Source organism: Polyodon spathula, chromosome 15, assembly GCF_017654505.1.
Source record: "Polyodon spathula isolate WHYD16114869_AA chromosome 15, ASM1765450v1, whole genome shotgun sequence".
Classification (NCBI taxonomy): Eukaryota; Metazoa; Chordata; class Actinopteri; order Acipenseriformes; family Polyodontidae; genus Polyodon; species Polyodon spathula.
Window position 1 is genome coordinate 7,840,434 of NC_054548.1, and position 26,714 is coordinate 7,867,147.

Sequence of the window (26,714 nt, forward strand, 5' to 3'; positions counted from 1 at the left end):
TTGTATTTAAATATAGAAACGTCAGCTGTTTCAGTCATTAAAAGCTTAAAACAAATTGAGTCTAAAAGTTTGTCTTTTTAATTTCGAACATATAGAGATTTCTACTTTTATTCCCATTTTTTTTTTGCCTGTATGAGGTGAATGCACCCAGGATTGAAAACGTGCTTGTGAATCGGTAATGCAGCATGGTCTTTCAGTGGAGGATTGGTGGGTCATGTTATTTTGAAAGCAGTTACTTCATTAGACTCCAAAAATGCCACATTTCTGGTGTCCGTTATGTAACGGCTCAGAGCCGTTTTGTAACCATTACCATATCATTGATAATATGCAAGTTATAGGGGAAGTTCTCTCCCCTACAGAATGGACAAGGGAAGCCAACTTGACCCACGCTACACAAACAAAACACCTGTCACTGTTCAAAAAATGAGTTTAAAACAACTGGGCAGTTGCGATCATCCACAGTATTTTATTTTTTACACTGTATTAGGAACAGGAATTAAAAGGTATAGATATTTTTTATTTAAAAAAAAAAAAAGTAATTTAAGTCATTACGTAATATAAAACAATAAATATTACAGAAAATAACTTCCCCTCAGAATTTTAGTGCTTTGGAAGCAAAGTGCTTTCTGATTATTCACAGAGAAGCAATAGCACAAGCAGTGGAAATGTGATCTTTCCCGCCATGACTCATGACTCTCCCGGAGGTGCCATCATCCTTGTACAGAAATATCCACAGCTTGCAGTATTACTATTATATAAACTAACATTCCAGCTGTAAAATGTAAAGTTCTAAAAAAAGACCTCTATAAAGTCAAGGTTTATATTGGTCCATGGGCCTAGTCAGAAGAGGGTGGGTAGTTTCAGAGTCACTGGCCTCTTCCATGGGCACTTCTCTCCTGTTGGCTGCTGGTGCATACCTAAACTCCTCCATCTCCATCTGGTCTTCTTTCACGTTGTTTAAGCGTTGCTCATTGAATGACCCAAAGCGCCGCATTGACGTTAGTGCTCTCTTTGTCCCTTTCCCTCGTCCTTCACTGTTTTCACTCATTGCACTGCCTCCACGATTCTCATAATCTACCATAGGGGTCCTTCTGCTATCTGTTCGAACTTCATTCACCGTTTCTAACTTGTTTCTTGGTGGCTGCAAAGCCCTTCGTGTCTCCTTGGCATTTAGCTGAAGACGTGGTCTTACAGGGGGAAAATTAATTTCAGTATCATCATCATCACCTAGAGGGGAAGAGAAAATAATGACACGTTTACTTATTGCGCTTGATAAACCAAATGCACAAGAAGTTAACAGTTCAAGCTACATATTTAGTGTTGGTTTAGTAACAGTTTTAATTCTTTCCACAATGTACTATCCAATTTACTATCCAAATGGCAGAATGTAAGTATTTGTTCAGGGCCATCAGAACCTGAGGCATTAAAAAAAAAAAAAAGAGGCATATTTACCTGTGAATGCACCACATTTAAAACCAGATAGATGGCACTAGATAACTATTTTATTGTTTTGCTTTTACATGTACAGTACTAATAAAGTCTGAGTATTTATAGCGACCCAAGTTAAGCACTCAATACAGTGTGTTGTGTAAATAGTGTTCTTTATACACAATGCAGTATTATACACAGAACTATATGTAAATTAAAACAGACTTTAGATCCAATTGAACAGTAAATAATACTGTATGACAAAAGAATAGTGTTAAATGATGCTGAACTACAAACCAATAAATGTGCATTTCTAGATCTCCAAAGGAAGTAGATTTGTAAGGTCTTTTTATTACTTCATTGTGAATATGTGTTTAGAAATTGGAATATATATTTTGCTACGCTACACTACTGTTGGAGAAATACCACTACAGTTTGTTTTGTTTTTAAAAACCACCATATTAAAAGAAGCTAATACCTAATAAGACTTTGTTGAAAATATGAGCTCTATAATGTGCAGCTATGGACAAATGTTTTGCATTACCTAGAATTTTAGGACATAATTAAAAAAAAATAATAATATATGAACATAATTTATTTAACATTATGTATTCAAAGAAACTACAAAATGATATCCTGAAAGTCTACCGGAAGCCATAAAAGTTGTACATTAATTAGTTAGATTACAAAATGTCAAAAAAAATTAATTAACTAAAAAAAGAGTCAGTTTTTCATTATTAGATGGAAAACTACAAAGTGGTATATAATTCAATGTGTTAATGTAACATTATTCAGCAGGTTTCATTCAACTTTATGAAGCAAAAGGAGTTCATTTATAGGGTGATGCAAAACTTTTGGCCGTAGCTGTACGCGTTTCCTTTTAGAAATATAAAATAACCTGGTTTGCTTTCTGATAAAGTGGATTGCACAGAAGGATACACAAATAAATAAATAAAAATACAGCATGTAATCCTACTTCACTTCACAACCGCCACTAAAACACCACAAAACACTACACTATTATAGGCAGTTTCCTAAAGTAATTGTTGTTGAACAAAAGATTCTCCGAAAACAAAACCAGGATCTTGCCAGTTTTTTAAAGCAATGATTTAGGAAGATACTTTACCTGTCAAACCGGATTTTCTTAATCTTAGCCTCGGTTGAAGGTTCTGGACAGCAGGAGGAAGGGAATAGTACTTGGCAGCAGTCTGAATGGAAAAATACAAGACCTTAGTATGAAACCTTCCCTCCTCACTGTGCCATACAAACAAGTGCATGCTATACAGGTGCGTTTCAACTTATATCTCACAGGTGCACAGAGGTGAATGTTACTACTGAGCCAAAGAGGAAGTCGCCATTGTGTTTTTTTATACTGTAAGTAGACGGACCTTTCAGCTAATAGCTTTATCAATGTTGGAGAAAAAAGTGATAAGATATCTGACTGATGTTTGACTTCCTGGATTATTGACACATTGGAAAAGCTTGCTAATTCAAACAGAAAACATAGGGTGCAGCTGGCAAATTCCATTGAGGGTTGTTAAGCTTTTTATTCTAAAGTTTCATTAGGGTTTATTTTTTTTCAGAAATGAGAAAAACTCCCTTTCCCGTTATAAATACTTACTGGTGTCTGCCACGTGCCATCCTTCCTCATACTCTTCCTTATTGTAGAGTGTCTTCGCAAGAGGATCTCCTTTGTCCGGGTTTCATTAGGCAGGGAATGCCTGGTGTATGTTAACGTCTGAAAAAATTGACAACGTTTACAAAACTGTTAAACACTATAAAAAGTAATCATTTAAAACCACATGTGATTAAACAAAGCACACTGTTTTTGTAAAAAAGTTGTAACAAGAAAACATAGTCAAGAAAGTGAGAAGCTATATATTAATATATATTTTTATTTATTTTTTCTGACAAGACTGCCAGTCATGCCCCACCTCTGGTACTAAGTTCCAATGGGCTGACCCAATCTGATTCATCTTGGTTCAAGTCATGTTTTAAAGCTACTAAAACACTAAATGCAAGTAGGGAGAACCAGAGAAGAGCTTGGGGAGTTGAGCAGGATTTTTATGAAGTACTGTTGTGGATAATTTAAAAGTATCATAAAAAAAATTGAAATTAAATAGCTAATATCTTATATATTTTAGATGCCCATTTCATATGTTATCTGTGACCAATGACCTCCTCCTCCCCTGTCACTTTTGGCTCAGTGTGTAAGCTGGTGACACAGTGTAGTGGCCTGTCCTACTACATCCACTGCAAAACATATCATGGCTGCTGACTTTGCCTGCTCCTGGAACAGTGGTATAAGTGAACCGATATCCAATGGGGAGCATGCATCAATATGTACCTGACCTGCATGGAAAGCTGCCCATGAAGCAGCTTCATTAAAGAAAATGCCCTTTTCTCAAGAGCAGAGAAATTGCCAATGTGTCGGCATACAAGTAAGTTTAGGTGTTACATCTGGTAGATGTCTGTACCCTATAGAATTCTGTAAGCTTGATGATTCCATGCCGACATTTTTTCAAAGACCGCTAGACGTGAAAGCTTGACGTTTCTCAACAGTATTTACATGTAATACAATGAAAATGTGTTTTAAAAGAAAATAAAAGTTTTATAAGGTTACTTTAATTAAGGGTTTCGTGTATTGAGCAATGCAGGAGACTGAACGTTCTGTATATCTAGAAAAGCAGTGGTGTTAAATGTGCTATATTATTTTGCCACAGAATTAGTTTTGCCTTGTTTACAATATTTGTTGCAAGCTGCAGCAGAACTCAGTGGCAGTGTTTGAGAGCACAGCAGGGCTCGGGCACAGAAATATTGCACGTGCACATCCAGCGATCTTTGAAAAACTGCATCTGCACGGGCAAGGAATCGTGGGGATACAGAATCCTATGGGGTACAGAAATCTGTGTAACACCTGTCAGAACAATTTGATTTTGAGATACATGCCTCGGTTTGAATGTTAGTGAGTTAGGTTTTTCCAGTCAAATCTGTACGATATCATGATAGGAATACTTTTTTTGTGCATTAACACAGAAAACCGGCCCCTTCAACTCTTTGGTTAAATGTTGTGTCAACACGTAAAACGGCTGTCATGTGGTTCCAAGAATTTTTTTTTTTTTTCACCCAGCAACGGTCAAGTGATCTAGTCTGCTAGAAGCACAATCAATCCTTCTTGTTAAAGGTACAGTAGCATCTGCAAGACGGGCGGATCGGGTTTTTTCAGCCGGGTGGCGACAGCCACTTTGCCGGGCGGCCCATCCAGCTGAAAAGGCCTGGGGAGAACCCTGTGAAGGCATTCAGCCTGCGGCCTCATGCCTCACAACGCACCCAGTTGTCTTATGGCACACCCTGGCGTGGGTTATTTCTTACTTATTCTACCAGTTAGGTCTCAACACTAGCCATGAAAAAATGTAAATAAAGAATTCTATTATATAAATATTTATTCAACTCACCTGCTCACGTATTTTATACATATTTTTGGACAACATCTCTTGCATGCTCCTAACTTCCTCCGGTGGGAATGTTTCAGGTTTTGTAGGTTTCTGCTTCCTGCACGGTTAGAAACAGAAACATCGGTTACAAAGGGTGTGCAGAAACTCGTTACTTGTACTCATTATTGTCTTTAAGAAGTATTTATTGGCAGGTACTGTATTCAATAATCCATTTACTGACATGTTGGTTTCAAAACTAGAAAAGATGTCCTGTCTGACATTTCCAATTGAGAACAATTAACTTAAATGCCAATTGCAAGCTTGTACCGAGGCTATAAACTAACTTGCCGTTTTACATTGAAACAGTTCTACTTACTGTAGGGATAATGGAGGGCCACTAAATCCACCATTTGAATCCAACAACACTAGTGCATTTTGTAATTCAAGCTTCTTGTATAAGGAGACAATGCTTGATTGGGGCTTGCTGTCCTTGATTAGAATCTTCCTTAGAAACCTGTCATTAATTTTTTTAAACCTGTGGATTAATTTAAAAAAACGCATATTAATAACAGTAAAAAATGCAAAGTAAGGCAGGTCCCCAGCTTAAAAGCAGACTGAGTCAAAGTTTGGCAAGCACTACAACCAGACTTTATTCACTGAATAGTTGTCATGATACTTTAAACAATAGCTATTCTAAAATCTGAAATGTGCTTCTGCAAAAAGTTTTCTTAAAAAGGGGGCAAATGAAGAACTGGGTTGCAAAATAGATTTCAAACCCTGGTATATCAGTCACCAAATTGGTTTTAGTCTATTTTAAAATAGCAGTGAGCCAGCAATATTTGTACGTGTCCATAATAATCCACTATCAGGGGGCTAATTTTTTTTTTTTTTTTTAAATCCTTAGCAACCTAGTTCTTATTTTGAAAATCAGTCTTTTTCAATTTGGTTCAAGTAATGTGCAAAGGGCACAAAGGCAAACTGCACAGCAACTTGTATTTTTATAATCTGCTATGCAAGCCTGCTTTAAACTGTGTACCTGTAGCCAGTTCTTGGTTGTCTAGTCATAACCCCACACCCATTGAATTGTTATTGGCTGCTCTGAATACAGGCCCTGCGTATATTAGGCGTAGGTATGTGTTATATACTGTAATTGTGATGACCACCGAGATATCACTATATAGCATGTTTTTTTCTTGCTGTAGTAGAAAGTATTAATAAAACCATACTTGTCTTTCCAGTAGTAGTGACTCCATTGTCCACAGAGATCTTCAATTCCAGCAACTGTATGTTCCATGGCCTGCACAAAATGAAATAAATAAATCAAGTAATTAAAGGAACTGTCCCTGAGCAAACGTGTTATTTGAAGCTTAACAGTAAATACATTCTTAAATACACTTATTTTAAAGAACCAATACTAACAATTTAGAAGCTTTTAGGCTACTATTTGCATTACTCCTGTTTATTTCAGTAATACATTTTTAACGCAGCCAAAATTCAGAAGGTAGGCAAACGAAGGATCAGGTTAACAAAAGTCTTTATATAATAATGGTTTTGCCAAATGAAAATGAAAAAAAATTGAATGAAAAAAAACACTATATGACACAGTATAATAATAATGGAGTTCCTTGTTAATGATATTTTCCTTTCAGAAAATGCCTTTTTAAATCTGTTCTAATGTCATAGTGTTATGATTTGTCTGCAAATCGACTGCATGTGCCACTCGCACATTTAAAGTGACAGAAGAAGTTATATTTTGATCTGCAAAATTTGTTTAAAAACAAAATTACCTTCAAAACTGCCGCCAAGATACTGCACAAGTACAGTCCAATGTAAAGTGTTTTTCTTCAATTTGAAGTTATGACAGACTGTCATAGGGGACATGAGAGATGATGCACCTGCTTACCCGACTATGAATCTCCACATTGATCGTCATCAGCTTTCTATTAGTCCTCCTGACATTCAGATAGTCTATCAAGGGTCGAACTGTTATCCCCTATATAATTATATATACAATTGAAAGAAAAAGGGACTCAAAAAAAAGAATGATGTCTCTTTTAAATGTCCTTTTAACCAGTATCATAAAGAACTTTGGAATGTCTTCATGAAAGATGTTATCCAATTGACTATGTTGTTCTCAAATGCCACTTTTAGATTTTAACAGTCTACACATTGCTGTTGTGGTCCACAAAGAATGATTCCATTGACTGGTTTCTCAACATTGATATGACTTTATCAGTGCTACAACTCGTTTTAAAATTGATTATCTTTCTATGCAGTTATTTGGTTTGTATTCTAGGTCATTCAAATTGAATGCTAATTTGCTACCCATAGTTTGTGAAGCCGTGACCTGATTTAACCTTTTCTATATACTGGGGCATGGTATACAAAACAGTACAATACAGTATAGAGGTAAACTATAGCTAAAATTGATAAAAAGCTTGGCAAATATGTACAATTCTTAAAAATGCATTCAAATCCATTTACTGTTTATATAGATTGCTTTTTTGAAAGAAAGACATAACAAGGGAACCCTGTGTTCACCTGAATAAAGACTGTGAATATGATAACAGCTATGGCCGCAGTAGTGAATAAATTCCTTCTGGGGAAAGTATCAGGCAACAGGAAAGCTAGACTGAAGCAGATGGCTCCTCTTAACCCACCATATGCCATACTAAACTGGTCCTTAAAAGTGAAGGGGATGGTACGGAAATTGTTAATGATCTGAGCAAGAACAAGCACTCCTGAAAAAAAAAAAACAAGGGTGTTAAAAATGTAACTCCTAGTGAAGTATATACCCATGAAAATAGGTGCCATCAAAATATTTTTCTTTATTTTACATTTTCATAAAAATAAATGATTCCTGTCCAAGTATGCTTCGTATAGTTACAAAATGAAAACCAAACAAACAAAAAAACAAAAAAGTAAAACAGAATAAAAACAATAGCAGAACTGCACCTAAAATGTAAAATATAAAAATAAGAAAGAATGTTGCCTTAATGATTGTAGGTGTTCCTTACCTAACCATCGCCACACAAAGCAGAAGATTAAGGTGAAAGAAATGTAAGCCCAGTTCCACTCATGCTTGCTGGTCACTGTCGTAACTCCGAGGAAAAAGAAGATGAGAGTCTCACTGACACTGCTCCACATCTTCAGAAAGTGCCGAATGGTGGTGCAGGACTTCTGAGAAACATTTTCTTCAACATAGTACTTCATTGTCAAGGCACATGTTACAATGCTGAAAAGAAGCAGATTATCTGGTTAATTAGTGCAGTGAATTTTGTAATTGTACAAATTGTAGAAGTGTGCTAGGTTTTTGTTGGCAGTAAAAATAATACACAACAATATTATACAGAAAAAGATGTATCAGGAACTTCACCCAAAGCTGCTGTGGTGGTTGAGATCTGATATATAATAATGGAAAAGGTAGCTGAAACCCTGAGTAACCCATTCTTATGCAACTTTAAAAATACAACTTCCCTAGTTCTACAAACCAGATTATAGAGTTTTTCTTTTTTTCCTATACTTACGCCATGATGCTTGAGAGTGAAAACAGTTCAGCAGTGAGGTATGCCAGGTAGCTGTACATGAAGACGAAGAGCGGCTCAAGTTCTCTGGTGTTTGTGGTGAACCGCGTTGTAAACGCTGCCACAAATCCAAACAAAAGGCCAAACAGTATGCCTCCGAACCCCACCACAAAGAAGTCTGCAGTACCTAGGAGGATATCTATAGAGTCCATGTGGTCCATCTGGGATATATACTTGAACAGACTGTACAACGCCTACAAGGAAAGAGAAGAGTTTAGTAAGATTTATAACAGGTCATTATCAGGGTCATTAAAAAGTCCCTGTCTTGGTCATTTTGTAATGCTGCTGGGCATTCTTAACAGATTTGAAATGCTACACTCTGATATTGTTTAAGTGATGCCAATAATGTAACCCTGCCTTGTTAACATCAACGGCATGTATAAGAGGCTTGTGGAGGCTAGCCTCCCCAAAATAAATTGCCTAAACCCTCACAAGAAATTGTTTTGACCAACACATATTTATCCTTTTCCTACTGTGCAACCGCCAGACCGCTAGAGATATCAAAATCAACACTGCAGGACAGATACAGGATTTAGGTGCATTTCAATGTCATTGGAGGAGACGATGCTTGGTTGGTTTATTGTCCATTCTTCCCACCTATCTGAGCCCTCCATTCTTCTACTTGTTCTTGGTGAAAGAATCTTCTTTCTTTCAGACTTTTTCTCCAACTTTTTTCCTCATCCACTAAAGCTAAACTTTTGCTACAAAAGATGTTTCCTAAAATTCTTTGGTTTTGGGAAATTTATAGAAATTATACATTTCCATTAGGGTATGTAAACTTTTGACTACAACTGTATATGTATCAGTAACATGAACCTTCATATCCCATTGTGGTGGTCCCAGAAATGTGTTCTCCATCTATAGGTGCATCAAGTTTAATAGCTCTGCAGTGGAATGCTTTCCACAGCAGCATTGAAACAGGGCCCTCTGTTTTTGAAACCACCTTGCATTCATGTTCAGGAGAACTGTTTCCTAATACTTTGTAACACGACATGTCATAGTCTGAAACTTATCCTTCCCTTTTCCTGCTAAGGCCCTCACAGAAGCTGGCTGGTTTCAGTAAGCCTCGCCTTTATGTGCACTGTTCCACCGGTAAACATTGACCCGACATTACATGTCCCAAATACTATTCAAAATGGAAACAACATATCTGTTTCAAAAGACAGCCATCTCAGGCCATTTGTTTTTATTTATGGGTTTAAAACTTGTAAGAACTGTGAGTGTTTTGTTTTTTGTTTCCCTCCAAAATGTCCTTAAGAATTGAATACAAGTGAATTCCAAGATTACTTTTTCTTATTTTGAAGGGGTTAAAAAGACATAGTTTGACCTAGTGCAACTAATATTACATTTGTATTATGGCAATAAGGCAATAGAATCCCCTGTCAGACACTATCCTCCTTAGCAACAATCATTTTCCACTATATGCCTCAACTCCAATCATTGTTTGTATAATATGTGCCTGCTATTAGGCCCATGTTTAATCTGTTCTGAACTGATTATGACAAAGACTTGCCCCTCTGTTGTATTTCCCTCAGGTAATATATACCTTCAGTCACGTGAAACCTAACAATGGCTGGACTTCTGAAATAAGTCTGATCAGTTCTGAGTATATTTAGCAGCAGAGTCTGACTGCTGAAACCTGATTATGTTCGGAATTAAACAAGGCAGTAAGAAGCATATTAGAATGACACACACCTATGCAGAAGTGCAACTTCTTGTAAGAATAATAAATTAGCTTGCTCAGGGCTCTATTTAACAAAAAAGTAGACCAGGTTTATCGGTTTGTTTACCATTTGTTAGTTTGTTTATGTATGTCCAACTGTAGTTTTAACTGTAGAAACAAAAACGTCCTCTACTCTTAAAAGCTTGTTGCCACAACATTACATTCCTGCCTATCTGCACCAAACAGCAATTAGTAACTCACCAACAAAATAAATCTTGGGTTTATAAATGTGGTACTGCTTTCTCTTTCAATCTATACCAGTCCAAGACCTTCTCCCAGCCTTGAACACCTAAGTTATAAAACAGTTTAAGTCACTTGGGTGTTCAACTGAGCAACTGAGAACCTGGTTGGGCCTGAATTAAATAACATTTTATGGCGCTGCCTTACCTATGCTTTATAATGGATATGGCGGTGCCATAATTTTCATTTAATCTAAGCCAAGGTCCTTAGACAGAAAGTGCCAAAAGTGAGTACCAGTAAGTATAAGTGAAAGCCAGTTTATGGTAGTTGCTTAGGAGAAGCGCATTAGGCTTTAAGTTTAATACTATAAAGATATTTAATTTCAATATAATATCCAAAGCAATAATATTTAATCAGTTTCATTACCATGGAAGAGCCCTCTTCCGCCATTTGTTTCTGAAGATATTCACCTATCCATACAGTATGCTGCAGCAGGGTGGTACTGGAAGTGTTAACTTCTAACAAAAAAGAGGCCCTGTATTCAGAACCTGGATTCAGAGACTTTTCAAAAGTACGAAAATGAGAAATCATGATAAAGGGAGCTGTGAAAACAACCTGTGAGGGCACAGAATAACAGGAACAATGTGCCCCGGACTGGATGGTTTGACAGTTCATTTCAAGGTCAGTCGGAAGTCAGCTATCCAAAAAGGGGGCGAAGCCACAATGCCAGAAGTCAAATGCCTTACTGCGGTAGGCAATGTGTCAGTCATGGATTGGAGGAGCATGATTACACTTGCTACCAAAGGGGGCGTGACTGAAAGGATATCAGGGGATGTGGTCTCTGTTCCTCTGTTATGGTTACGGACTGACCGAGAAAAATAAACTCTGAGTGTTTAGTGTTGTCTTGTCTGTCTATTTAACTGTTGTTAATTGTCATTGTAGATGGCTAAATATCCAGGAGCTGTTGCTGTTAAGAGAGCATCAAACCCGGACTGCACTGCACAACTGTAATCACTATTAACATGTATTCACAACACCGCTTGCACCCGGAGCACTCACTGTTGGACTGGTAATCGTGTAGGTGTTTTAAAGTGCCCGTTGGCTGAACCCTGTGGTTTTGACTGGCTGTACATATTGTTGTGTATAGTCAGCCTTATTAGTTAAAAGCAATTAATAAAGCTTCGTTTTCACCTTTGAAACTGTTGTTGGGGACTGTTGTTCTTAAGCACTACATCACCTCTACACCTGTGCACTACAAACCACTTTGCCACATCTCCACACTTACCACAGTGATGGCATCATTGTAGAGTGACTCTCCGAACACCACAATATAAAGCTGCTCGTTGATGTTCACTTCTTCAAACACGGTTAGCACTGCTACAGGGTCCACTGTTGAAATAATGGTGCCAAACAGTAGATTTTCCTGCAGGTTGATATCCTGAATCCCAAAAGCTTCAATTTGACAGATCCCAAAGAGGGAGATTCCAATGCCGATGGAGTTCCACAGTGTTCCAACTACAGAAAACCAAAGGACTGTGCCACAATTCTCAAAGAAGAGACGAGTAGGCATAAAATAGCCTGCATCGAGTACAATTGGTGGCAGTAAATAAAGGAAGAACACATTTGTGGTCAGTACTGCAGGGGACTGTTCCTGAACTGAATACATAATCCCTCCAACTATAAGTCCAATGGTAATAAGAAGGCAGCATTCTGGAACCCATACTGTTATTTTGTGATAAACATGGAAACCTACAAGAAATAAAAAAAAAAAAATGTAAATCTGTATTTCATGGTCTAGACAATGCTACAGTATCTAGCTGGTTAAAGGCTGGTAAACTTTGTCTAATTGCATGAGCCCTTATCACCAAAGCACATAAGTAATACTCCTACATTTCTCCAACAAACATGAGTAATTCGTTTAAACTATAGTCATGTTTTAGTACTAATAGTAATCCTAACTGAGAGAAAAGTTCTGGCTACTGTTTACATTTTCACAGCTTTCATTAATTGTTTACCATAGTAAACAAAAACAGGTCTAGTACTTTTTTTTTTTTTTTTTTTAGTTTTATAGCACGCGCGCGTTATGATGTAATTTTTTTTTTTTTTCTTTCGTTAAAGTCACTCCTGTGGAATGCTAAACAATTGCCATCCCCTTTGATTTCCTCATTCCAGAAACTCATGTGCCATATAATACAGGGGGACTTGATAGAAGACTTTTAAACTAGTTAACTACAGTTAACTTTCATTTTCAGTAAAGTCGTACTATGCAGCTATGGCCAAAAGTTTTTTCATCACCCTATAATTAACTAAGTTTGCTTCAAAGGATCACGAAACTTGCTGAATAATGTTACGTTTACTATTGAATTATATAAAGTTGTGTAGTTATCCATATACTTTACAAAAAAAAAAAAAACTGACAGAAATTGAAAAATGTAACATTTCGCTTCTGGTAGACTTGCGATACATTATCATGTAGTTTCTTTGATTACATTATGTTAAATAAAATACCTAAATGATGTTCATATAGTTTTTTTTTTTTTTTTAAGTTTTTTTTTTTTTTATATATGTCTCAATCACAAAATTCTAGGTGATGAAAAACGTTAGGCCAGAGCTGTGGAGCCTACAGAGTTGATTGGATTCAACAGATCATTTCAGTGTAAAGCCTGTGGAGGGGTCGTCGATACAGGTAAGAAGCCCCCGATCAACTGTATTTACAGTAGTACGATTAAAAAGACAATTAAAAATGTATTACAACTTGTTTTCTCATGCAGCCCTATGCAAAGTGTTGCACATATGAAAACATATAATGCAAATAAGCTTCTACTTGAAAGCACATTATCCCCATTTGTTACCAGGAAATAAAGTGAGGCATAAAGCTGCACTGTACCGTAGCTTGACCAATTAGTTACAAATATCATTATATTAAATCAGGGTAAGTACAGTGCAGTTTTATTAATGCCTCTTAAATGTAATAACCATTTGGAATTTAAATACAATTGCAGAAAGTAATATTTATAAAACTGTAGTACAGTAGTGTGTGTGTGTATATATATATATATATATATATATATATATATATATATATATATATATATATATATATATATATATATATATAGTGGTGGGGCCCGTTGCACCCTATTTTGTATACAATATTTGACATTATGAAATTCATTAATCCTTTTGAAAATATATTCATTAGGTAACTGTAGTTGATTGGTTAGTGTACTTACCAATTTTCGCCAAGGAGGCTAAAAGAACCCACAGCGTTATTTCGAATGGTATTTGTATACGAGGATAGTTTATTTGGAAGACTGGCAAATATTCGTTTTCGGGTGCAGGAAACGTGTGCGCAGGTTTAGATGGTTGACCCGATGATGAAGTTGTAGTTGTTTTGCCATTGACATAAACTGCCGATGACCCATGAATTATAACCACAATATAAAACACGACCAAAGTCAGTCTCCACACAGATAGAGGAACCATGCTAGCGGTTGAACCTCAAACACAGAGCAAATGCAATTTTATAAATCAACAAACTGAATCAGCAGGGCTGGTTTAGTGATGCATCTCAATCCAAACGGTTGTATTTTCATTTAAAAAATAAACTTGCTTAACAAAATAACTTCTTCATGGTATATTCATTTATAAACTGTAAACTCCTCATGCAATAACCAGCCAATTGGAGTTCTGTATTATAGTTTTTTATATATACATATATATATATATATATATATATATACATTTCCTTCCTTACTCGTTTTCTTCTACTACCTGCTGTGAAGTAATATTACATTCTGGCACTGGGCGGTACTGCACAGATTGTCCGCACCAGAGCGCTCCAACAAACTAGGCAAACACTCACCGCCCCAAATGCTTTATCATCCAATCTTTTGCAGTCTCCAACATCAAATAGAACCATTGTTACCAGCATTATTCAAAAGCCAAATGTTTTGCTTGTTTTTCAAAACTCAAAGTGTAGTGATTGAATATTGATCCTGTTAATGATTTACCTACCCAGTTACACCTACATTAAATTATCATTTACTTTATGGGGAGTTGTTATCCAGCTCAAATTTCAAGAAGGTTTTGGATTGTTAGTTAGTTAATCCATCTTTCTATATTCAAAAATACACAGAGAGTACATTGTTGACACCCCGGTTTGTTTACGTTCACACAATTTAGTTCAAGCAGTAGTTGTAATCCCTAATACAATTAATAACACTGTGTAACAATTTTTTTTTTTTTTTTGTTCTGTATTGATGCTGGAGGATGTGGTGGTAAGGCGTTATTGTCTCACTCTGTAGGTCATCCTAGACCTAATAGCTGAATTTCACCTTTTCATCACCTGGGTGACTGTCCTCCTGGTAACACTGACAGCATTGACTTTCTTCACTATAGAGGACCATATGACTTCTTTGATAGCATAACTGATGTTGGCTGAGGCTTTTCCAAATAACTCAATTTAATGCTGAGTGATATCAGCCGTAAGGACTCTCAGCTCCTCCGAAAACTTTTCTTTTCTTCACCAGGCCTCAAGAGGACTTTGCTGCCCTTACTCTGACATATTTTTTTGGTTGGTTTGATTTTCCTGCTCCAAAAATCTGATCCAGCGCCTACTGCTCTCTGTACTCGCCTCACCTCTGGGCTGTATGTGCGGCCGCTCAATACCCCAATGCACAGGCGGCCCTCATTTCGACCCTCATTATCATGATCGCAGCTCATTATTTGTGCATGTTGAGTAATTTGCATTGCTCTTAAGCTTACATAGGCGGCATTGCAAAATAATTGCCTGGCCACTAGGCAATTTGGATTTTTCAGTCGCAATTATTTGCACAGCACCTAACCTTTCATCAGCCCCATAATGTCTAAATTGGAGAGTAAATTACTCAATGACCCAAAACCTTATCTGGAGCACTGATTGTGTGTATCTATTTGTTTTTCTAGTTCAATTGAAAATGTACCAAAAATAAAAAGTTAATAGCAAATCCCTCTATAGTGGTACATATATTGTTACAAACACCTTTGTTTGGTTCACAGACCCTAATTAACAATAGTCTCGGATTACCTTACCTATAATAACATTAGGCTGTCCAAGATTCTGGCTCAGGGTACTTGAAACCAGTTTTTGATGTGTGAATATCTTTTAGATGTTTAGTCTAGAAATGTTTCATGACTACAAAACTTGATTTAATGCAGTGAAAGAGACTTGTTTATTTTCTTTTTTTAAATTGTTAAGTACAATGTTCAGTTATTGCAGAAATGTACAATAACAGATTATGATGAAGTCACATACAGTATGTTAATACATGTTTTTAAAACCAGGATAATATTCCTTACTGACTGCACATGCCAATTCTCAAGTATGTGGGTGTCAGTTTCTCATGCGTGTAATGTTATTATTGCTCTCACTTTGTTTCTATATCAGCTGAAGTGCCATATAACCTGTGCTGCAATATTACCAGGATCATTTGAATTTCAATGTGTGTTTTGTATTTGAGTGGTAAACAGGTTTCAATGAAGGAGGAAGCTTGTGTTTCTTGTCAGCACTATGTATGCTTTTAACCAGTGCCACTATCTTACAGGAACACTGTGCATACACTGACAAAGATAACATGAACATTTTTATCAAGACCGAAACTGTACTTTACCTGAAAGTGGTTAGCACCATTGTTCTGATTATGATAAGAATCACTTTGCTCTCTGGATGCTCATTTCTTTGACAGGACAGGCACACCTCTTGTTTCACAAGTAGTGGTAAATAGTGTAGTTATGACGCTTGCGTTTTATAGTCTCTGTATTTGCCATACCAGGATTGCTGTCTAATTACAATACATTATGATTTCAGGTCCTGGTTGTATAACCGTGTTTAAAAATAAGTTTGTGGTTCAACACAGTTCAGTAGTTACTACCACAATCCAGCAGATGTTTTTAAAATATGGTGCAACTCTTTGTAGATTCTGTGGTTCTGAGAAGTTGGAATATATTTACACCTTCTAATCTGAAAATTTGAAATAAGCTTTCAGACAGATATCTGTGTTACATGTCTACCTGTATGCTATGCCATTGTGCTTTATTGGAACCGAGGGCCAGCCCTGGGTTAACAGAGTCCAGTATTTCCTCAGAAACGGACCGATTGTCCAGTACAGGTAGCGCTTTTAATATCTGGCCACCAAAATAGCGGAGAAAACTGCTCTTCAATGTTGTCCCTGTGGTTATACTTTAAATATGCATTTGTAGCACTTCTACAGTATATGAGGAGTTTCTGTCTAGGCCTTTCTAAGTAATGCTAGCGCTACTCTGCTGCCACCTATTGACAGAAACGATTTAGCAGGCTATTAAGCAATACCCACTGACAATAAATGCTATATTTTGAGACTAACTTTCTGCTCTTTTTACTGGTTCTTAAGGAGTTATGATGTTTTCATACATACAAGGGTAAATGCTCTTATTTATAGGATTGGGCCCATCGCTTGGTCTATTACCAAGGGTAATGGAAAAGTTCATGGTGCACACTAAGGTAAAACAATTTCAATTTTACTATAGCGTTTTTAATGCTCACATGAGGTATTAAAGAGTAAGTAGTTGGGTTCCGAAAAAATATAGCGTGACACGTCCCCACATGTTGCTACAACTGTTTAAATAACATACCTGTAATTTTTCTTTTCATTGCTAACATCCTGACAACTTTTTACACTTCAAAGTCTCTTTAGAAGTTATTTTCAAAATGGCCGCTCTAGTGCACTGGGGTTTCAGATCTGTCGTCTAAATAAATGCAGGAAGAGTGATTAAAACGCACAAAAAAAAAAAAAAAAAACATAACAAAAAGTGCTCTGACTTTTCTGTTCCACTTCACATCATGGATCATTATTGCTGTGTTACCTGTTTGACAATGTGGGCAATAATCCTTACACTATGAGTGCACTAGAGCGGGCATTTTGAAAAGAGCTTTGAAACAGACTTTAAAGTTTTAAGTGTAAAAAGTTGTCGGGATGTTAACAATGAAAATAAACATGTACGTTATTATTACAGGTACGTTATTTAAACAGTTGTAGCAACACGTGAAGACGTGTCACGCTATATTTTTCTGAACCACCACTTACTCTTTAAAGGTAGTTCTTCTCTAGTGGTGTCAGTGTTCTATAGCCATATGCAATTACTACCATTTTACCTTGGGCACAGCACAGCTCCCAGCCCTTCCTGTGATGCATCACAGTGTAGCACAAATGACTGTGTGAAATCTGAGTACCCCAAGATCAGTGGCTTTGACAGGCAGTCGATTAGTTGCTCCAGAATTTCCTGTTGGCTACCTGTCCAGCAAATGGGTGTGCAAGATGTAAATGCCTTTGCTTTCTTATCCTGGATTATCTCTTGGGCATGGAAGTGTTACGCACCGGGCAATGCACAGAGCACTGATGCGCGCCAAGGCGCACCAAGCGGGGGGGTACCGGGAGAGTGTATGGTGTACTACACATGGGAGTGCCGTGTACCACTGATTAAATTCCAAGGTGCTATGCCGTTACAGGTCATGTGACACAAGGGTCATTTCTCAACTCGTAATGGTTGACATTTCGAGATTGAAAGGGAACTTTATTTCTAAATTGTAAAAAGATTTAAATAAGATTGTTATATAGATGTATTATATGTATGTTTTTAAAACATATTTGGTAAATGTATCTGAAAGTATGAAATACTGTATATTACTGCCCTGTAACACCTGTAAGTTGCCTTGGATAAAGATGTCTGTCAAATAAATAAATTAATAAATAAATAACAATAATAATAGCAATTATGGCTTTGTTTCTTAAAAACACAAGGTACATTTTATTATAATGTGTGCATTTCATTTTGAACTCTAAGTTCTTCTTGACCGATTCCATTGCTCCAGATATCAATGTGCCTTGATTTCGCCATCAGATCACATCATTCCATGATCCATCATTTTACAACAAGTCTCAGAAATTGTACACTGTACAGCAGTATTGATAGTCATTCTCAACTCCTTCAGGCACCTGTTCTGAGTGCTGTATTTGTAATGTCCATGCCCCAAAACATATCAGAAACCATTTTGGGACATTAGAGGATACACAAAAAATGTATTTTGGTATTACAGCATCCAGACTTCTGAGAAAAACCACACTACCTGATGAGATCTAATTAGAACCGGACTCAAGACTACCTCCTAAGCTGGTCTCGAGTCTGGTTCTCAAGTGCAATTTTAAACGTTGCATAGTGTAGATGCTTACAGTATTTAGTACTTTTAAGCTGCTTTAAAGGCAACTAATACGGTTTAAAGGCATAGTGTGGACAGGGCTAATGTTATGCAATTTGAGGTACTGAGGGTATGGTCATTGTTAAGGAACACCCCTTTTCTATTGAAATAGCCACGTCTATTCAATGCACACCTGTACTGGTCCAATCCCTAATGCCCATTCCAGCATGGACCATCATTGGTGTAAGCACCCAAGCTGGTGCTTTGCTGGTTTTTAGATGGTCATGAAGGTTGAGGAGCTAGTTAAGCTGGTCCACTAAATCCCTCTACTGTAATATGTAAGGTCAACTGTTGTCTATACCCCAAAATGAATCAGTTTGTCTAAGTGGTGATCAGTAAGAAATCAGTTAAAATCTGTTCCAATTCTCAATTCTTAGTCAGTTTCTGGAATTTTTAGCAGGGACATCAATACTTACACTAGACCAGAAGCATTCCCACTATATCATTATGTTTTTACCCATGTGTGAAATTGTTCTGACTGAAATCAGTTTCTGTTTTTTCCAAGTTTCCCTTTTTCTCTTCAATAACTTAAAAAAAAAACATTACTAGGTCAATTTCCTTAGTTTCATACAATACATTCAACTGAGGATTTGCTGATTTAATTAAAAAAAGAAAATCTCCTAAAGGCCAAAAATGAATTATCTTATCAATTATTTTCTGTGTCCTTCACTAATGTCCTCATTAAATCTGCAGTCCAACAATTTAATTGACATATCGAAAATATACAAAATTCTTTCTAAAATTACTAATTGAAGGTGGTAGAATGCACAGTATGGTGGTCAGAAAAACTGAACGCACTCATTTTCGTCACATAAATTATATCGATAAAAATGAACAATTACGTGGTCACCGAACAGCTTCTTCTTTGCCGTTTTTTTTTCACGTTCTGTAAAGCTATGTGAGGTCCTGTTACTTCCCTGTTTTAAAATCCAGTGAGACGGTAGTTTACCTTTTTTTTATTTTTATTTTTTTAAACTCATCGTGGTAATTCAAGGTACTGAAAGAGTGAGTAGCATGGTTCTGAAAGATCTAGCGTTATAAATCGTCCCCATATGTTGCTATAACTGTTTAATATCATACCTGTTATTTTACTTTAATGTACCATTTGGTACTTCTAACAATTTTAGTAGTTGTAATATACTTTACCTGCTACTTACTCTTTAATGCCTTTCAAACCAACAGTCTTGTAAATCTGTGGGAGCACCCATAAAGTTTAGAACAGCTTAATAAAGTTAACAGTATAATAAAGTTTAGGAAAAACAAATTGGAGAACAGGATTTGCTTTCTTTCTACCTTAATCGTCCACGAAGAAATGACATGTTGTGATCACAGAGAGACAGGTTTTAATTTGTTTATTTATTTTTCCCAAGCCCTGTCTAACACGCCTGTTAACAGGTAGGCCTCATTTCTATCTGCACACAATGCCTGGCCTTGTGCCGCTTAGTACAGGAAACCTACTACCACATTTTACAGGCTCAGGTAATTTGCTTTTGAATTGTACACCTATTTTTGACCACTTATTTAAAGAAATGCCTGCCAAACGTGCTTGCTTATATATATATATATATATATATATATATATATATATATATATATATATATATATATATATATATATATATATATACATACACACACACACACACACACACACACACACACACACACACACACACACACACACACACACACACACATACATTTGATTTGCCAGAGGACATGGCTTCACTGTAAACATGTTACAAAATAGTAATTAATAACAGGATTGCATTTCACTTGAAGCTCTAATTGAGATTCTTTAATCAAAAAATAAACTCGTTTCTGTGAAGTGCTCTTCTCTTTACTGAACCTTAAAATGAAATATAGTTTTCGCATATTGATGTACCACCAATAGTCACCACAGGGTGGTGTGGCGCCTCGCGTCCCTTTTGCTACAGCGTTGAATTCTAGCAGAAAGTGGGAGGTATAAAGTGACAACAAATTACGTCAAAGGGAATGTCAGAGAAGGGCGGGACAGGCTGAGATTACTGCAGAGAGGCAGACAAGGAATCGGGAAAAAGGAAGAATGACGTTTAATTAACTAAACGCACTGAACATCATCAACCAGGAAGGACAATTTCATGCATCTTAACGTAAGTATAGTTATCTCTATGTACGGTCTAACTGCCATATATATATATATATATATATATATATATATATATATATATATATATATATATATATATATATATATAAAAATTGCTATTGAAAAACATTATTATTGTTCTTATTATCTGCTTGCTTTGTTTACTTTGGCACTGCAACGAGCAGTACTTGAAGGTTTGTGGTCCGTCGTTATTTTGTAATTACACAATTCAAGAAGATGCTTGTAATGTTCTCCGACATGCAGAAATGGGATAATGTCACGAAGTATTGCACGTTTTGTTGCTTTCACTTGAACACACTGTTTAAAAGAGGAAGTGTGTACAGCAGCTATGCACAGCCGTATATTTTACTGAAATTATCATTTGAAACAATAATAGTCCACGGAAACAATATTACCAATGTAACTAAGGCTGTGTAAAAACGAAGCTGCGAGAATTGAAGTGTCATTCTGTTATACTGGCCATCGTTATTAAGACAACAAACTATAATGTGTTAGAAGGCATGGGTTTTAGGGGTCGTGCCCTGTCGAGGCAAGGATACTAAGATTGAAATGTATGCAAGGTGTAAAAGTGTCACTTAGTCACAATGCATGCTGGGTACTGCATATGATAATTTTGCAGCTGGGTGGGAAACTAATGGGAAACTGAGCAGATACAAAATTGGTTGGACATAATCTGTTTAATCTGTAATTTGTAATTACTAAGAATATCTCCCTAAACAATAGTGTACTGGATTAGTCTGTTCACAGCACGTTTCAATGACTGGCACAGATTCCATGACCCAGAACTGTGCTGGATGTAGACAGTTCTATAAGGTACCTTGTTGAAGCTTTATAATTGTGAAAACCTGGTTTTATTCCTGGAACTGTGTTTCTGTGCAATTACAAAGACCTCCTGGGAAAACAAGATCTTAACAGACACTGAAAATATGTAAGACACATACATCCAGAAGGGTTACCTTAGGGGACACTGCTAAAGGATATGCTATCAGGTTTTAGGTTCATTTGTTAATTTGGGTTAATTAGGTTTTGGGTTAATTTTATTCGCTGCCTATGTGTGTGTGTTTGAGAAAGTTGGGGGTCATGATTTCATCTGTTATTGGTTAGTCTATAGATGCTGTGCTTCAAAGCTATGGATAATGCTGCAGGAATGTATTGGGGACAGCAGTAAAGATGGTGTTTTTACCCCAAGTAATTTAATGTCAGAACCTGGGGTTTTACAGTATGGAGGGTGCTGTCTCTCACACATGAATACTGGACTCGCAGAACCACTTATCCAATTGTGATACAACCTGGTTTCAGCATTCTTTACCACAGCTTACTGAATTATTGTGAGTAGTCATAAAATAAGACTTACAGCGATGATGTACTCTTTCAAGAAAATCTCTAATTTGGCAGGGGATAAATGAGACTGGACTCATCGATTTGTGTATAAGTGAATAGGTAAAGAGCACAAATTGGGTAGAAATGATATACCAGTGGGCTTATTTCTCATAGTACAGTACAAAGCAATGCCGTTATGCAAGATTGCATATGATTCTGAAATACCATCATTGTAGGCATATGTACAATTTAGAAAACAGAACCAGTCCTTGCCAGCAATTGTTTGGAGCGCACGCTTGCAGATATTGCCAGGGTGTTGTAGCTTTTAAATGCATTTGAGTTAAACAAAGCTAGCTTCATGAACTAAATGCTTACCAGCAGTTTTATTTAAAATAGCCAAAGCAATATTCAAACTGAGCTTCTTATCGGCTGTTGGCAATGTCAAGAAAGAGTGCGGAAAGTATTGTGACAGAGATATTAAGAAAGCAGAACCAGGGAGGCAGGGACTTCTAGAATTAGCCATCAGTTGCAGGTTACTGTACATTTACCGTTTGTTTTGTAGTTGTATTTTTATTTATTTTTTTACTTTGCATGGAGATGGCTTCTAGCAAACCACATAGCAACACTGTGTATTTGTAGCCTAATTAATCTTGTTTATGTTTGCTTATTTTTAAAGCATAAATTTGCCCCATGTTTAAGGCAGTTTGCGTGTTGTTTTTGTTCACTAACCTATATATGAATGTGTAAATGCTTTTTCTATAAATGTTCTCTAATCCGACTTTTTCAGATATCCGCCTATACCCCAGTCCACGGGGGGTCGGATATGCCAAGTCGTACTGTACTAGATTGGCAGTTCAGATGTAAACCCAGGTTGCCTCTAATCTAACTTTTTCTTTGGCACATCATATCTCATGAAACAAGTTGATTTAATGTAATCTGCATGTTCTACTAACCTATTGATTTTTGAAAGAGAAAATTATTCAATAAGAGTTTTGTAGTTTTAGCAAAAGCTAAAATCACTCAAATCTGTACACAAAAAACATATTATAGCTCTTGCCAAGAACAAAAAGCAGACCCTATAATGCAGACGAGTAGTGAGTGTTTTTAACATTGAATACTAAAAAAAGCTCATTGGAGAGCTACTGTACAAGAGCTCATTCTCTGGTCTTTCACAAAGAACAGTCAGTTGTTGAGAACAAGCTGAGATTTAACAAGTGCGCTCTATTTTCTAATAGGCTTACATAGATAAACGCTTTACAACAAATGCAGCCCAGTCTTCATGTTCAAGTGTTTGCACCCACAGACAAACAGGAATGCACCAGATGCAAACCTGTATATTTCATAATGTCCATCTAAAAAACGTGAGTGGTGGTTATGCAAGCATCAGGTAAATGCATTCTGAGCAACTAATTGGAATCCTTCTCATACCCGTTTCTGTTGCCCAAAATCCCATCTCACACACATCTTATATATATGTCAATCTATTCGATCTCAAAGGTTGTAAACCTCTCATAGTAAATCCATAATACTTTAAATGCACATACATGATATACAGTAAAAAAAAAAGCATAATACAATACAGTGAAAAAAACATAACACATGAAATAGTAGCAAGAACACAGCAGCTAATAACAGATATCAGACTTAGAGCCAAGTTGAGAGCATATGACTGATTCACCACCTGCCTATGAGTGTGTTCATTATCATTTACAACAATAAGGTTATGACATTTTAAAACACTGCAGTTATCCTAAAAATAGCTGCTGCTTTTTTCAAAAATAGACACGCAGATAGGATACAGCTGGATGTCACACACGCACATAGGAAACACCTGTAACGATTGGATGGGGGTGTGGGTGCTTACTCTGTTGCTGTATATAACAAGACTCAATTATCCAGTAACCCTTGGAGACATGGCAGAACTACCATACTGGAAGCAGAACCTTTGGTTTGATGTTATGAAATGCAAAACCACGAATGTGTTCGCTACAGATAAATGCCTGGTTTAAAGTTATATAGTTTTCAATTCTTTGTTGCAGGCTCTTAAGAATCTAACTAGATGTCACAAATAAAGACAGTCGTGATGCTATCATTACTAAAGGTGGGGGGGATCACATTTGTAATCCTAAAATTTCAACAAATGTTACAGGCCAGTTATATTCAACTGGACAGGTTATCTACAGTACAAAGCAACTGTTTGTTTGTTGTGCATTCATTGTATAGGCTTTGCCTAGTAAATGGGCCACACTCTGTAGATTCCAAAGAATGTCCGGAACCTTGTAATTTGCTACTAAATTAATGTCGGGTGGGAATGCTATGTCTTGTTTTCCATGTGTAATAAAAGAAAAATGACTGGAGCTGGTTTGGGTGCTTTTAACTGATGCTGTCAGAATGTATTGGTAGTAATCAGTTTTAAACTACCTTTCCATCTATATACTTCAATTAGTAATTGATTGATTAGCACACATTAGTAACTATGGCCAGGCTTCCACGAGGCTTAGAAAGTTGATCTCTCTCTCTCTCTCTCTCTCTCTCTGATAGTGCTTTCATAGGTTGGTTGTTTTTTTCATCTTTTACACTTTTGTTATCTTTGTGTTTGGTGCTCCGATAGCCGAATGCTTTAATCTTAGACTTTTCTGTTCCTTAGCTATGGGATGCAATACGCTGTACACTAGCCTTAAGTAGCATCTATCATGTAGGGCTCCTGATTTTCAATTCTTGGGATTGGCAAATTCTGTTTTTCAAAATGACCAATTCCGTTTTTACCAATTTATTAAGAATTAAAAATGTAAGTTGAACATAAATAACATATTTACATAAAAAATCTGTTGAATTATTATTTTTTTTAATTTAAATCCCTGAAATAGTGTAGTTTTCAGGAAACAAAATTCTTAAAGCAGTCCACTAGTAACAATATACTGTAGGTCAGTCAACATTATTACAAAAATATACAATTTTCATAAAATTACAAATTAGGTACAATGTTCAGGACACTTCTCTCCCATCTGTAGTTTCATCTGCAACAACGCAGACTGATTTATCCTGTACTTGCTGTAAAGCTGCTTGCATGTGCTTCTCATATACCCTGGACAGACAGAGTTGCCTTGGTTAGAGCAGGGCTCTTCAGATAATTTGTTTTAAAATTTAGGGGGCAAGATTGGAAAAAAAGTTACTCTGTATATTTTTAAACAATAATACATATTAAATAACTTTATGTTCATATATTGGACAAGACTTACACATTTTACTAGTGTGAGAATTGGTATGGAGGCTGTGTAGTCCAGTGGATAAAGAAACAGACTTAACCTCCTTCTGCTCTGTCTTTCGGGTGAGACGTTGTTGTAAATGACTCAGCAGCCGATGCATAGTTCACACACCCTAGTGTGGTATCTTGTAGAGCGCTTTGTGATGGTGATCCGCTATATTAAAATTATTATTATTATTATTATTATTATTATTATTATTATTATTATTATTATTATTATTATATTATTTAACAGAGTACCATTACAAACATTATAAAATGTGACATATTAATAGTGTAACTGCTGAGAAGAGATCAGCACTTTTACTTTTGAGCTTCTAACTACTGTGTCCTTTGGATACGTATTTCCAAAAACTCCTTGTTTGGTTTCAAAATGCCTTTTCATATTGTATTCCTTAACTACTGACACGCATTCATTGTACAGTAAACACACTGGCTTTGCGTTCGGTACAGTTGGTAAAATAAATATGTATTTATTGGTCCACTCATTGTTGAATCTAGTTTTCACCATTTCCTGTTATTACCACAGTAGCTACAGTGCAGAGCCATGTCATAGCAACACGATTAAAAAACTAAAAATCACTCTGAGCATGTAGTATTATTAAGGAGTTAATGATAAATGATAAATAATAAGTTATACAACTGAAGGTTTCACCTCAACCACCGTGTCGTTTCCTTGTTGGGCGGGTGACGGAGTAACGGATTTGCGATAATAATAAATAAATTAATACATAAATTCAGTTAAGTTTTTTTTTTAAATCAGGGTGTTGACGATCGTTTTTTTTTCAGGTACTTTTCGCTTTTCTGTAGCTACAACTCCAAAATGATTCCGCACTGAACGCACCTATTGGCTAAATTGGCCAGGTTGTGCAGAATGATGAACGCACCCAGACAGTCCGTCAGCGTAACTCCTACAAAATCACCTGTTTTCTCATTATCCAAAAACGTTTTATGCAAGCGTCATCGCTGGGCTTCTGGGTAGTGTAGTTTTCAAAGCAGCCCCTTATTTTTTGTAGGAAAGTAACAGCGGTAAAAGACTGTTTGCGCATATTATTATTATTATTATTATTATTATTATTATTATTATTATTATTATTATTATTATTTATTATATTTTTGCTAGATGTATAACCGGTCACGTGACAAATTTCCCCACATGCAATATATGTATTAATTTTAGTAATTCATCATCATATACAGCAGTCTGTCGCATGTCCGACTGCTGTGATGCCACCGTAAGGGCAAATATTATAAAAAAAGAAGGGGTTTGGCAATTACCTCCAAGTAGTTTTTCTGATTGGTTCAAAAGAAAGATTGAGACTGGGACTTCATCGGTGCGCTCTGTGTTCATGTTGTAGT

General features: G+C 36.4%; 2 protein-coding genes across 14 annotated transcripts in view; one reads left to right on the forward strand and one right to left on the reverse strand.

Moving 5' to 3' along the window:
* Positions 1–455: 455 nt before the first annotated feature.
* Positions 456–14,197, reverse strand: LOC121327640 (sodium/hydrogen exchanger 2-like). Its single transcript, XM_041271774.1, has 12 exons — positions 13,583–14,197; positions 11,635–12,098; positions 8,390–8,640; positions 7,880–8,097; positions 7,404–7,603; positions 6,766–6,855; positions 6,089–6,159; positions 5,239–5,397; positions 4,884–4,980; positions 3,050–3,166; positions 2,555–2,636; positions 456–1,227 (listed from the first exon to the last, which is right to left on the reverse strand). The coding sequence occupies exons 1-12, from the start codon at positions 13,833–13,835 to the stop codon at positions 812–814; spliced, it is 2,418 nt and encodes an 805-aa protein (XP_041127708.1). The 5' UTR covers positions 13,836–14,197; the 3' UTR covers positions 456–811.
* A 6,437-nt stretch (positions 14,198–20,634) lies between these two features.
* The window catches only part of LOC121327918 (inositol polyphosphate-4-phosphatase type I A), a 65,647-nt gene continuing 59,567 nt past the window's right edge, over positions 20,635–26,714 (forward strand). For all 13 annotated transcript variants that reach the window (XM_041272256.1, XM_041272261.1, XM_041272263.1 and 10 more), the window contains exon 1: positions 20,635–20,753. The gene's annotated coding sequence lies outside the window, so the exon portion shown is untranslated. The remainder of the gene's footprint in view (positions 20,754–26,714) is intronic.

Coding starts and splice junctions, on each gene's coding strand:
- LOC121327640 (XM_041271774.1), bottom strand. CDS start 13,835: ATGGTTCCTCTATCTGTGTGGAGACTGACTTTGGTCGTGTTTTATATT. Junction 7,604..7,879: donor CTTTGTGTGGCGATGGTTAG/GTAAGGAACACC, acceptor TTTTTTTTTCAG/GAGTGCTTGTTCTTGCTCAG. Junction 4,981..5,238: donor GGCCCTCCATTATCCCTACA/GTAAGTAGAACT, acceptor CTAACCGTGCAG/GAAGCAGAAACCTACAAAAC.